Source organism: Myodes glareolus, chromosome 20, assembly GCF_982192425.1.
Source record: "Myodes glareolus chromosome 20, mMyoGla1.1, whole genome shotgun sequence".
Classification (NCBI taxonomy): domain Eukaryota; kingdom Metazoa; phylum Chordata; class Mammalia; order Rodentia; family Cricetidae; genus Myodes; species Myodes glareolus.
Window position 1 is genome coordinate 6739823 of NC_142045.1, and position 14490 is coordinate 6754312.

Here is a 14490-nt window from a genome sequence, read left to right on the forward strand (position 1 = left end):
GCTTCTGTGGCTGGATTTTTCTTTAAAAACAAAACAAAAACATGGGTTCTGGGGACCAAAGTCAGGTCCTTGTACCCAGCCCAGCACGGATATCATCATCAGGAACCCGGTTTGTACTGGAGATTCCATTCCAGCTGCGGGAAAAAGACATTCAGCTATGAATTATACACAGCAAACAATGGCAAGAAACAAAGAGCCACTTTGTTTGTTTGCTTTTGCCTTTGGTATTCTCAGAGCAATACATAGAATCGGGCAGGTGAGACACGCCGTGAGGACAGTCATAAGTTTGCTTACTCCGCTGTATACAGAGAGGAGAGCCAAGGCAGATAAATCACCTTGATGCGCAGAGCTCACAGCCCCTTTCTCACCATCTGTCTTCTTAGCTGTTGGAGACTCACATGTTAGCCACTGCTCAGCACAAGTAAGCCAAACCGAGTGCTTCCCATTGAACTTAAACTCTAGAATTGTAAGGAAAGAATGTGGGGGAAATCTAGAGGACTCTCAGGCAATCCTGCATCAGCCTGGGGGTTTCATGTTACGCAATGTAGATATTACAGGTTGAACTGTGTCCCCTTTGCCCAAATTCATCGAGGTCCTAATCCTTGAGAGCTCTGTTTCTCTCATTTATTTTTCTGTGCCTGATACACCAGCTGACACATAATCATCTGTGAACTGGACACATCTTTAGCGGCAGTACCAACACCAGGCCAGTTCTGATGTGAGTTCTTGGGTTGGAACAATTGTTCCTTACGATCGTCCTTCCTAAGAGTTGGGCAATGATTCTCACAAGAGTTCTTTGAAAGCAAAATGGAGTAAAGATGACACAGGGCAGCTTCTAAGTGCTCTGGTCTTAGGTTGCCCACTTTTCATTGGTTACAGCCATGATGTCACTGACACAAATACCTCTTGAGCCAGCTGGCTTTGTTTGACTCCGGAATTGCCTGGTTACTCTCATTGCTCTTTCTTCTCCACTAGAGGCACCATGGCACAGATCAGGCACTTAACCTTTTGTAAACTTTAATCTATACTAGAATAATTGTAATACTTGCTCCCACCTTTGGAGAAGTCTGGTTTGAAGTTCAAGGAGAAACTCTACGACGAAAGCTCTTTCTAAATCATAAATCACTCATAAGATTAGCCTCTCCCTAATGGCCTCTGGCCCAATTATTTTTCAATTGTGAGATGAATATATTTACCTTGCATCGTGTTCTGCCATGTATTACTTTATAGGAAAACTTCATCATCCTGCATCTTTTATGGAGTATGTATTATGGGACAAGCCTTGCACTGGGACCTGGGAGGTTTGGAGTCAAAGACAGAACCCCTCACAGCTTTTAACCAGGAATGCTACAGAGCTTGCAAGAGTGGCTCCCCAACCCAACCTGAGGGGGAGAGGGCCTAGTAGCTGGAGGAGGAGCCAGAGGAGCCTCCCTAATAGGAGTGGTCACTTTGAAGGGGTGAGCTGGGAAGGAGGTGGGGAAGATGTGCATTCTTGCCAGGACCAGTGGTGTGCAAGCCTGGGGAAGAGGATTTCCCAGAGGAGATGCTGTGGACAACTTGTGTGGACTCTCCCATGTATTGAAGGGTGTTCGGTACCCCTGTGCCTAGCACTAAACGTCAGCAGTGCATCCACTTCTAACCTACTTTCTGTCTGTGTAGACTTCTTCTTGTAGGGAACTTGATATACAAATACATTTTTCTGCTTTAATTCATGACAATGAAATAATGTAAAATACGTTACTATATGTCCAGCCTTTTCCATTTAGCACATTTTCAAAGTTCATCCACAACAGCATATATCAGCATTATATTCCCTTTGTTAATAGTTCCCCATTATACGAGGGTAGAAATTTGCTATTTATTTATTTATTTATTTAGACAGGGTTTCTCTGTGTTGCCCTGACTGTCCTGAAACTTGGTATGTAGACCAGGCTGGCCTTGAACTCAGTTATCTACCTACCTCTGCCTCCTGAGTGCTGGGATTAAAGGTGCCCACTGCCCACCTGTAATTATACATTCTAACCAGTTGGTGGACACCAGGGACATCTCTGACTTGGGACTGTTCTAAATAATGCTGCTTGTAACATTGGTGTGCAGGGTTTTATGTGGACATATAGCCTGACTCAGAAGTTTATAATGCAGTTAGGACCAATACTTAAAACTACAAAGCTGGTTCCCCCTTGACCAGTTTACAAAGTTCTCTCCCTAAAGCTATCACTAAGGTGTCTAACTTGATAGGTTAGGAAATGATGGTTTAAGAAATCAGGCAGCAGGTAGGGATTGGTCCTCGGTCTTATTGCTGGTTATTGTATTTAAAGGAGGTGCACTTATTCGATTCTAAAATGTCATGCCCACAGTGTCATGGGCATGTCCCTGCATTTCCAAGACCTGTTGATGTCACTGGACTCTCAACTCCCCATCCCACTACATAACCTTCACTGACCTCTGGTGTCAAGGCCCCTTTAAGGGCTCAATGCAGTGCTTACCTGTATGGAAAGAATGGATGCCATCAAATATGTAATCCTATTGTTTAAATAAAGAATTATTAGTGTTGCTCTTAAAGTCCAGCACGGAAAAGTATTGTCTGCCTCTATTGCTGTAAAGAAGATGGTTTTGAATTCTAATACATAAGGTTTTTGTTCTGCAGTATTTCTTATACTATAGAGACCCAAGTACTGTGAAATAGGCACTTGTTGGCTGTTTTGTGCGCTTAATATTTTAAGTACATTTAATGACTTGATAGGAAATCAAGTTATGGACATAACAGTTTGTCAGGTTTCTCAATCCCTAACTGAAAAGTTCCTCACCAGAAACAGAATAGAGCCTGTTTTCCACGAATCAGAGTATGTGCCAACTACTATTTATATTTCTCCCTTAATGATTAGAACTATAAGAGGCAGAGAAATGGCCTCTGTATTGTCTGACTTGGTGGAACTGTATTGCACAGACCTTTTCCTGGGAGATGCGTTGAGTGGGGTGGGTAGAAGGATCTGTAGAACCGAGGTGATTCTGCTTTTTAAATATCTGCCTTCTTTCAAGCTACCTGCAGCATCTAAAGAAACAGATTTCAGTTTAGCTGATGAAAATGCATGCTGTCACACCTACAAAAACACTCCTCCAAATCTGGACTTTTCATCGATTCTCGAATCTGTTCTTCCTGCCTCAGCCCTGGCTTATATGACCAGCATAGTTTCTTTCTGATTCGTAATGCTCTTGGGTGGGTAGCAGGCTTGTCTGCACGCTGGGAGACTGGTGCTCCCCACGCCTCCTGGGGTTAATCCTGCAGTGTGGTTTGGAGATGGAGCCTGGCAGCCTCGCACTGGAGCACGCTAGCAGCTGACTGCTGACTCAGAGGGGAAAGCCAGCCACCCGCGAATCTCTTTGCTGCTCGCTGCTGCATCCCTATCCCACAATCCCTTGCTGCAGTGTGGCTTGCTGCAGTCTTTTCAACAGACGCTGAGAAAAAAGATGTCCTGTAAGATAAAGATTGATTGGTCTGAATTCGGAAGGGGGTCTCCTACTTGTTAATGACCCAGAAACATTCCTGCCGACTTTCCTGAGCCTTCTCTCGTTTCCTCCATTTTTTTCTCTTCCTCTGTCCTGTTCATGAGCTGGCACGTCTCTACTTAGAGCAGAAGATAATGCTGGGCTTCTGATGATGGCTGCATTGCATGGTAGGGAATTTTAACCGGTCTGTTTGCATGGTGCTTCCTAACTTGAGACTGTAGCAGGACTGTGCATTGTTCTTTTGGGTGGCCGCGGGGCTGCAGCAGGGACAGCCTAGAGGGGATGTCTTTCTTTACCTCGCTGACTTTTCTGTTTATCGGGAGAAATGGGTAGGTCCTCGGTGTTTCGGTTGCTTGCCGTTATTTCTGGGGATAACTGCTCGTACTTTTCTCGCTTCCTTTTCGTGGTGATGCTGCATGCTTCTTAATTACAAAATAGGGGAAGAGCCCACTCTGCCTAAACAAAAGCATCAAATCAGCAACTGTGGGGAGAAAGCTATTGCGAACGGATTAGATTTTTATCCTCATTAGTCGCTATTTTATTGCTGTCTTGGTTTATTTCAAGTAGAATTACATTTACTGCTTCTTGATGTCGGGATGAAGTATAGAATTTGCAGGATTCCTTCCTGGGTACTCCTAGGTGGAGGATGTGCGTTTCCACCCTTCCCCCACCCGGCTCTCTGCCCTGGGTTGAGCTCCTTGCCTCCGAGTTACCATTGGAAACCCATTCATTCATAATGCATGACTCGACCCCCTGGATTCTAGATGCCATTGAGAGCGACAAACACACATCATCAAATACTTCTTTCTGACAAATTTTCCTGCTATGGAAGTACAATCAATTCTGGGTGGAGCTCAATGGAAGAACTACACAGAAGGAGAGAAATCCCTGGGTTGGCCCTTAGTTCTGCTTCCTCGAATCATGGGTAATTTTTGTATCAGGTTTTTTTTTTTTTTCTCCAAGAATGCCCCACCCTGACATTAATCCTCGTTGTACAGCAATAGGAAAGCCAGGAGGAAGGCTATTTGTTTCCAACTAAAAATGGAATGTTGAGTGAATGAATTCCGGAACCAAAAGAAAATATTTATGTCAGAAGAAAAAATGGGTTAAGTGTCACAGCTTCCAAGATATAGACTCAGAATGAGGCATTTAAAAAGCTGTCAGTTTTTCTGCTTTATTCTCCACGAGTAAATCGCTAGAGGTTTTAAACGCTGTAATATAGAGAGAGCCGTTTGTTTGCTCAGATCCCTAAGCTAGATTCTGCATCACGCAGTGTGAAAGTGATTTCCGAAGGACTCCCCTTGTTTTTAGGCAGGTGCTTTGCTAGTGCTGTTCTGACCCACTGTTGTGTTAAATAATTCAGGCCACTGGGGGGCCAGCCGGCAAGCACACAGTGAAAAGTTTCACGTGTGCTGTGGCATGAAGAAGCTCCTCTGGAGACTGACCCTCCAGCCATCCCTAACATCCCGGCCCTCTAAAGAGTTCTTCTAAAAACACAAGCGATTTGCATTGCAATGATTGCGAGACAATGTAAAAAATCTCCCTGACAGAACGATTGGTGGATATTTAACTCACACATTTTTAAAAACAGACTGGCGGGCCTATGCACCTTTTCACCTCTGTAAATGTTATAATTCTAAAGTAGCTTAATTTTTAAAATGTGGGACAACAAAAGATTAATGAGTGCTATGGATTATGGAACAAAGTAAAAAAAACACGTATTCCTTGTCTCAAAGATGAAAATACCTTTCATTTGGGTAGTTTTTAACATTGATTTCTCTAAATTCAACACTCTTATCAGCTTGTGTTGCATAGAAACTCTACATGTGAAGCCATTTTTTAAATTACCAAAGCTAAAATTTTAAGAATCTCTTTGCCTTTTTTCATTATTTCTCTGATAAGACTAATGCGTGCTAACCAAATGTTTTTATATGTTAAAACATATAGAAGAGAAAGAAATATTTTAGGTTTTTTAAAAAATGCTGCAAATTATCTTTGTCTGCATGCCAGAGAGGGGGTGGGGGGGATATGATTGTGTGTGAACCCCTTCCTTGTTGAGGATCCAACCCAGGGCCATGTGCTTGCCAGACAGGCACTCCTAGAACAACGCCCGCAACCTGGTCCTGGTTTATTTCTTCAAAAGTCCGAGTCAACTGCTTCTCAGCTGTAGCAGAATGATTGACTTGAGCACATCTGTAGTGGCTTTAAAAAGATGCTTGGCTACCATCTGTCTCAGAACCACGGGAGGTCAGCGCACAGTTTGCTCCACAGTCAGCCGCCAGTAGGGCTTTCTGAGTCTTCTATTGTGTGAGTGTCTGAATTCAGTGGATCAGGTTTCTGCCTGAAACTCGGAGCCTTTCCTTAGAACAGACAGTGAGGGGTGTGGGGAGCCAAGTTTTCAAATAGCATCACTTGAAGGAGCCACGTGTTGTGACTTTTCCTATGCCAATCTTCCCGGCCACTTCTTGGCCTTGCTCTGCCTCCAGTTTGGAGATCTTCCCTTTCTTCATTGATCTCTTTTTATCCTTTTCCTTGAGACTTATTACCGAAGACAGCACTTATTCTGATTAATAGCAGAAACAACGTGCTTCCCATGCACCAGAGGTAAGGGAGGGTTGTTGCCACGCAGGCTTACGTTTCTGGGGAGTTCTAAGGTGAAATTCTTTTCTCCCTTTCTGTCAGTCCTTCCCAGCTCCCAGAAGGGGTCCCCAGTTTCTTAGCAACACGGCTGCTCCCTGCCTTTCTTGTGGATGTAGAGCACTCAGCTGCTTTGTGTAATCCCCAGGGGGGAGTCTAAGGGAGCCCTGGCACAGTGATGGATGTGGGGAGAAGAGACCCCACTCATCTCGATTGTCCCAGGGCATCACAAGGTAAACACCAATTAGCTCAGCCCCTTTGCTCTCCTCACACTGACAGGCTCAGTCCTTTGGAGCCTTGAGTGTCCAAAGCCAAGCTTCAGAGAGTGAGGGCTTGAGGAGTTCTGCTCAGAAGTCAACTTCCATATGGGGAAGCCAGTGCATCGAGGGAAGCTGCCATCCATCCATCCCTGGCAGTGGGAGCAGAGCTTTGGGGAGCTTGGGCACACCTTTGCCTGGAGACAACTGAAGTTGGGGGGAGGCCTTCAAACGTGCAACGTGCATGCTCTCTCTCTCTCTCTTTCTCTCTCTCCCTCTCTCTCTCCTTCTCTCTCTTTCTCTCCCCCTCTCTCTCTCCTTCTCTCTCTTTCTTTCTCTCCCTCTCTCTCCTCTTCCTCTCTCTCTTTCTCTCCCCCTCTCTTTCTTTCTCTCTCTCTCCTCTCTCTTCCTCTCCTCTCTCTCTTTCTTTCTCTCTTTCTCTCTCTGTCCTCTTCCTCTCTCTTTCTTTCTCTCTCTCCCCCCTCTTTCGCTCTTTCCTCTCTCTTTTTTCTCTCCTCTCTCTCTCTCTTTCTCTCTCTCTCTCTTTCTTTCTCTCTCCTTCTCTCTCTCTCTCTCTCTTACACACACACACACACACACACACACACACACACACGAAAGGATTTTGCCTTCTAATTTACAAAGCGGCTCCCCTGGGATCAGGCAGGCTTGATTGAACTGAAATTGGGTCACCCTGTTTTCACTTTGCAGGAAGACTGCCCTCTTTCTTCCCGCTGAGTCATCAGTAACTGTTCAAACTCAAATGTAGATGAATGGCACTAGGCTCCTAACTCAGTCCAAAGATCCTACTTAGTGGTAGTGGGGGTGGGGGTATACAGCGTGTATGAGTATGTGTGCATGTGTACCTGTGTGTGCAGAGATCAGAGGTCAGTGACACAGAGTCACCAGCTTGGCTAGCCTGGCCAGTCAATGGGTCAGGGCTCTGCTTGTCTCTGCCCACTAGATCTGGGATTACAGCTGTTGCTGCCACATCCGGCTTCTGGCTTTTTCTAGAGATTGAACTCGGGTCTGCTTGTGTACATGGCAAACTCTTTCCTGACTGAACAACTTCCCCAGCCCCTGAAACACCTGTCCTTTAAAGGGCGCTGCACCTGTGCCTTGAGCTCCAGGTGTCACCTGTCCCCGTGGAGCATATTTTGAATTATAATTATGAGTTCATTATTTCCTTTCTATAAACATAAGATTTTTGATCTACCGGAGAAACTGATTTTTTTTGTCCTGTCCTCTCTAACATCATTAGCTGAAGAACTTTTTTAAAATGTAAGCACATTATTAAATAAACTCAGCAGAGAGTTTAATACTGAAAATTAATACTGAGCCAGGACTGCGACAAACTGAGCCTCTCGAGACGGAGGTAGAGTCAGGCACAAGAATGGACACCTGTAGCATTGGCAGTCAGGAGGCTGAGTCAGGAAGGTAATGAGTTTGAGACCAACCTGTGCTACACAGTGAGACCCCATTTGAGAAACAGAACTGTAATTCTGTACCATCGGATGGTGATGAATAAATTATGCCACAACTTAGAGATCACAGGCTCCCATCTTATTTTTCAGCCAACTTCCCTGAGCAGCATGCCTCCCTCCTAGGCTTTCCCCTCCCATTCTCCCCTCTACTCTCCCTCACGCTCGTGTCAGCAGCAACCCTGGACACTTTTCTAGTCTGAATGGTGTAATTTGGGGTGGGAAGTGTGGTCTGAATCTCAGAATTGCAGCTGCAGCGTTCTGTCTCGTTTCAGCTACTGTCAATCACCCCCCCTGCCCAATTTGGTGGTTACTCCCACCAAGTCAGAGAAACCATGAGAGCTGTCATGAAGGAAGAAATGCAGGGGCAGGATTTTTCCTGCGCAAGGACTGTTTCCTGTTTGCCGCGTTGCTTTCCCCACAACATACCATGTTTAGCTGGCAAAACCGCCCTTAATGAGGGGCGTCTGTGCCAACGCTTAGGCTGTTGACTGTCATGCGTGTGGGTCCTCAGTAGTTTTCCAGTTCTTCCTCTGAATGTGAGCATGTATAAATATGTTGCTGATGCTCATCCTCTGGATGATAACGACGGTTGGAGAGCTTTAGACTATCACACTGGGAGGCAGGCAATGCTGATGCCAACGGCAGCATTCACAACAAACATGCTCTGTCACAGAACCTGGCTTCTTTTTCCTACTGTCATGCCCTTGTCCACCAGGAGCCTACTCTGTTTATTCAGAAACTAGTAACAGTGGAGTACCAGGCACACACAGTCCTAGCTTCTGGGATGAGGGGAATGTGCAGACTCACGTCCGTGCCATTACACGTCTTACACGTCAGGGTGAAGTGGCAGGGCGGGGGTGGGGAGATAAGATGTAATGTAAATAAATTGCAATACAATAAATATTGTATCAGAAGGGGTTTCAGCCAGGTCTTTCCCATGACAGACTAGGGGGCTTTCAACAGTTGTTCCTTCCAGTTCTGGAGGTTGGAAGCCCAAGCTCAGGGAACCAAGACAGCAGGTTTCTGGAGTGAGCTGCCCTCCAGCTTTGCAGACAGATGGCCTTCCCTCTATGTTCTCCACGTGGAGAGAGATGGGTGGAGAAGGAGCCGTAGGCTTCACCCATGCCAGGAAGCACAGTGGGAAAAATGCCATCAGCCTGCATGAGTAGAGGAATATGTCCAGAACGGACAGCCTTTAGCCGGAGTGCTGCATATGACCAGTTCCTGGTCTCCTTGATTAGAAAAGCAGTACGGACTTTGATTCTGGCCTGGCCTTTTTTCTCATCTGGGTCTCTGAAGTGTCAAGACCATTTCTACTCACATAAACTGCCAAAATCTGCGAGATAATGGGGATGGGAAACTACACTGCTCTCCAGCTCAGATCCCGTCCTTAGGGCTCCATCCTCACGGCCTAATGCTCTGCCACAAATGATCACAGTCTTCAAATACATTACAGGCTAGGGCTTCAACATATGGAGGGGAGGGTTGCTGCTCCACAAACGTGGGGTCCATAAGAGAAAATAGATGTGGGGTTTTAAACCTCGTGATCAGATTAAGTAGGAGACACCCCAACAAAACAAAAGAGGGTGGGGTCAGGGGAAGGGGGAGCAGGGGTGGGGTGAGAGGGCCTCATAGAAAAGCTCTTCTAGGTGATGAATATCAGCCTCTATCTAGTGCAGACTGTGTCATATAGAAATGACTTTTGACCAGGTGCCGTGTCCTCTAACCCCAGCACTTGGAACATAGAGGGAGGAGGATGCTGAGAACCTACGTTGCATAGCAAGACCCAGTTTCAAGAAGAAAGGCTCTTCTGCCTTCACCTCCATTGGCCTTCGGCCAATGGGTGTGCCATCAGCTCTGCCCTGGCTCCGCGGATGGTTTCTTCCACTTAATCCTTCTGTCTCCGGCAGAAGAGTCGGTCTGTCTCTGGTCTTTGCTCCCCTGAACTGATTTCGGCCACATCTATGGGTAGAAAGGGTTGCCCACCATTTGGAAGCCCAGATAGGGAGGGACATCCCAGGAGAATGTAGTTAGGTATTCATTGTTGGCAGTGCCCAAGCCCTCCTCCCGGGCCCAGAAGTCTCCCACCACGCTCTGTGGCTCACGCTGTGCTTGAGTTCATCCAAGCACATTGTCCCTTTAGGAGCAGTGAAACGCTTTCCGGGTACTGCACATCCAGAAGTATTCCCGGAAGCGTCCTTATCCTGGCAAAGCTCGGGGGTCTTTGGGGCTCGGGAAGCTTTTGTGCTGATCTTGGGCGTTCTAAAGAGCAAGACGCCTTCAGCAGGTCACGTGTAACAGATCTGCGGCCCTGCCATGATCTTCAATCAGTGTTAATGAGTAGGCATAATTAATGCACCCTGCACGTGAACATACTAACACAGACATTATCACTCACCAAAATAATTACCATAGAATTAGAACCAAATGCTTTCTCTGAAGTTTTAGAGCATAAGAATGTTGGCTTAGCAAATTTTATTCAGTTAATATATATCATTTGGTTAAAGCAAGGATTTTTTTTAAAGTCACTTAAATATCTGCGTTCTCTCCCTGTCATCCCTTCGCTTTGCTGTTGTGAGCCAGCATGGTCCCATGGAAAACATCAGACGTGTTCAAGGGCCAGCGAGAATGCTCAGTGGGTACATGCACTGCTGCCAAGCCTTAGTGGGTCCCCGAGATCCACTTAGTGGCAGGAGAGAAGCTGCTCACAGAAGTTTTCCTCTGCCCTCTCCTTCTGCTTCCTGTGGCACTGTAGCCTCCCTGCACCCCCAACACAAATGGATACATAGATGCGACTTTAAACTTTTAAAGCTATTCAAAATAAATGTTAACTGGCTTTTCAAAAAAATTTATCTATTTTGCTTTTATGTGCATGAGTGTTCTGCCTGCATGTATATCTCTGTACCACGTGTGTGCCCTGGAAACCAGAGGTGGTGTCAGATACCCTGGAAGTGAAATCACTGTTGTAAGCCACCAGGTGCATTCTGGGATCTGAATCCAGGTCTCTGCAAGACCAGCAAGAGTTTGTAACTGCCAAGCTATCCCTCTAGCCCCTATTTAATGACAGAATGTGTGGGAGTAAGGAAACCAAACCTTAGATCAAATGCTGAGTTTGTGTTCTCTCACTGAGCCACATCTCCAGCCAGCACTGTCATTAAAATAATAATAATAATAATAATCGAACCCTTAGTGAATTTTTGTTCAAGAATTGGGCTGATTTCTCATAGTCAGGCAAGTTTTACTGACACGGAAGAGAGCATGCTACCATTGTTGCGGCACATACGAACATTACCCTTGTCTAAGATTAGCTACCAGACGCCCATCAGAGGAGGCAGAAAACCTGAAACCCGAGCTTCCCGCCCCACTGATTTTCCTTGATGACCTTGCGCAGGTCATTTAAACCTCAGCTTTGGTTTCCTTGTCCCTGAGACAGACAGCGCTTTCCTTCACTAGTCTGATGTCATAGGGATGTGGTCCAGCTCCCGAGAGATGAACACCGCCCTTCATCCCATCAGTGAAGATCTTTCTCTAGCTCTTCAGGGAGCACTCTATGGAAAGTCTGGCCGCCGGCGCCGGCCTATCAGGTGTTCCCACCTACACTGCCTCACCACGCAGGGAGCTCTGACTGGAGGTGGTGCCCCTGCCTGACGGATGCTTCACAAAGCACCACTTGCTAATCATATCCGGTTATAAGCCTGTCATGTGTGTGACTCTGTTAGAACAGATCTTGACGGGGTTGTATTTTTTAATTTTATTTTTAAATAAAATGTAATTATGCCATTTCCCCCACTCCCTCTCCTCTTCCCCCTTTCTATGACCTTCCTTTCAAATGCATAGCCTCTTTTTCTCTAATTATTATTGTCATAACTACATAAAAATATACTAGATATGTACAAGTTTATTGACCTTGTAGATTCTGGTTAATTTTAGTGTGTGGCATTTATTTTGTTTGCACATCTTTAGTAAGTATAAAATTAAAATAAATATAAAATCATTGTCATATACTTATAAAATGAATAATATATAGTTACAACATGCTGAGCTCATTAGTATTGCCTGTATGTATATGTTTTTAGGGTTGACCACTTAATTGGGAAGAGCCAGAGCTTTCTTAATAAAAGGTGAACTACTACTTGGGACTGGATTTTGTAAGAACTCTGACTTTCTTCCAGAAGAGTGGGATTTGGTTCTCAGCATCCACATGATTGCTCACAACCATCTATAACTCCCATTGCAGGGGATGTGACACCCTCTTCTGGCTTCTTCCGACAGCAGGCATGCTTGGAGTGTACATACGTGCATGCAGGCGGAACATTCATATACACGGAATAAAAATAAATAGTTCTCTAAAGGCAAAGCTGAAGTACATCTGACAGCATTGGTTGTTTGGTGCGGCATAAGAGCTAGTGTTTGTGTTTGGAAAAGAGCGGCTCCCACAGAAAGCTGAGGGCTGTTGATGTTGTAAATACGCGTGGGTCCCTACTTCAGACACAAGTCACAGACCAAGGTCTCGTGTCAGATGTAAGCTAAGTTTCAAAGGCAAAGCCTTATCAAAGCACAAGGTCAGAGCGGTAGGCAGCTTAGGAGGAGGAAAGACGTTAAGTTTCAGAGCTGCATTTGCTATTCACCCTGTAGGATGTGTGTGTGTGTGTGTGTGTGTGTGTGTGTGTGTGTGTGTGTCTGTCTAATACATAGAATGAGAATAAGTTTTTCATTTCTATTATGTTGAAGATTAATTAGCCTTTGTCTGTCCTCCCTCCCTTCCTTCCTTCTATCTTTGGTAGAGTATTTCCCTTGAGAACAAGAGGCCTGTGAGCATTCTTATCAAGTGCTTAGAAAACTGAAAAGTGGATTTCAGTTCAACCCATGCTAACTTTTTGAGATAGGAGCCAGAAACTTTGAGGTGCTGGCCCAAGCCGGGACTGTTATAACCTCCTGCCTAGGGGACTCTACTTTCCTCTCTGTGCTCTTTGTCACACGCACGGTCCCTCAAGTGCACACTGGAAGCTTCCTCTGCGTTCATTTCTCTTTCCCTTCAAATGTGAGAGGCAAGGGCTATTTCTTTAAGATTACAGGGCCTACCTCTGCTTTAGTCTGCTCTGTTACTAGATAGCACAGTTTAATAACTCCTGGTCATGTGAAGGGCTGAGAAAGGGAAAAGGGCTAGGCTCTGGGAATGAGAGGGAAGCCTGGGTCTGTGAGCTTGGTCAGGCATGATTTGCTAGGGAGCCCCATCTCCATGCAGCCACAGTACCCGAAAGCCCTCCCCACACTTCAGTTCCGAGGGAGAAATGTCCTTTATGAAAGGAAAGTTCATGTCCCTTGTAGACAAAAAGTGTTTGCTGTTGTTAAACTGCCCAGGTCCGGTCACCTCCTGGAGTTTGCACGTCTTTCCTCTGATAACTTCTGAATATGTAGAGTGAAGAATGCTAGTCAATGAACAAACAAACAAACAAAGCCATATAGGACTGGAGAGACGACTCAGTGGGCAAAGGAGATTCCTGCCAATGCTGTAGACCTGGGTTCAACCACTGGATTCACACGGTGGAAAGAGAACCAGTTCACACAAATTTGTCCCCTGACCTTCACGTGTGCAGTGACATGCCCACATACAGACGCACAAACAAAACAAGTGTTAAAAGCAATTCGTATTGATACAATCTGCATACCTTTCCCCTGCGAAAGCTTTTGATCAGATCATTTACAGGCTCTAGGTACGCAACATAAGAGAAGATTAGTTTTCCCCAGTGACTGCATATCGTTCTCAACAGCTTTCAGTTCAAACAACTTACACCAGGGTGATGTGTTGGGGCTTGGCCTCTTCTAGTCCCCTCAAAGCATAGCGATTAAAAAGAACCATACTGAATGTCACATGACTAAAAAAGGCAAATTGTATATTCAGTCATGGGTAAAGGCATGTGCTTAGCTGTGTAACTATTTGCCCCTTGGCCACCACTCACTTTTAAACTCAGCCAGCATCTTGGTGGGACACACCCTCTCCTGATCTGCTCTCTGTATAGGGAAGGAAGATGTCATTATTTTACTGTTATTTATAGTGCAAACCAGCTTGCTATTACTTCTGTAGTAATGAGAGCTGGCTCTGGTTATTTTCTTTGCGGTCACTGACATCGTCTTCTGTGTTTAGAGTAGAAGAGCCCAGCATTGGTGTGCACAGAGGGTGATCATGTGTTTTTCTTTTGACTTTCCTTGCCTGCTGCAGCAGCGTGCAGGGTCGACGACAGCCGGCCTCCCATGTCAGTGGTCTAGGATGGCCAGTGAGGGCGCCAGCATCCCAAGTCCCGTGGTGCGTCAGATCGACAAGCAGTTTCTGATCTGCAGTATATGCCTGGAACGGTACAAGAACCCCAAGGTCCTGCCGTGTCTGCACACTTTCTGCGAGAGGTAAGCTTCTCTCATGCTCCCGCGATCACCCGCCGCCCGCAAGGGCTCTTTCTCGGGAATCTGCTGCTACCTGTGAGAGACAATGCCTGACTTGTGCTCCTAACAGACACCGAGAAACTCAGTCAGGAATCACCAGTGACTTCATTTCAAACAATTACAAGTCTGAGAAAGCATCCATGAACGAACCGGTTCACTTCCAAAAG

The 14490-nt window shown here is 45.7% G+C and overlaps 1 protein-coding gene across 5 annotated transcripts in view; it reads left to right on the top strand.

Annotated features, from left to right (window-relative positions):
- Trim2 (tripartite motif containing 2) overlaps nucleotides 1–14490 on the top strand; it is a 139019-nt gene that overhangs the window by 70912 nt on the left and 53617 nt on the right. For 3 of the 5 annotated variants that reach the window (XM_048424600.3, XM_085682525.2, XM_048424598.3), the window contains exon 2: nucleotides 14106–14287. In XM_048424600.3, the coding sequence (XP_048280557.1) occupies nucleotides 14154–14287 (134 nt within the window). In that variant the 5' untranslated portion in view covers nucleotides 14106–14153. Of the gene's footprint in view, nucleotides 1–3428; nucleotides 3675–14105; nucleotides 14288–14490 lie in introns of those variants that run through there. The other 2 variants (XM_048424596.3, XM_048424601.3) reach the window with 2 other exon arrangements.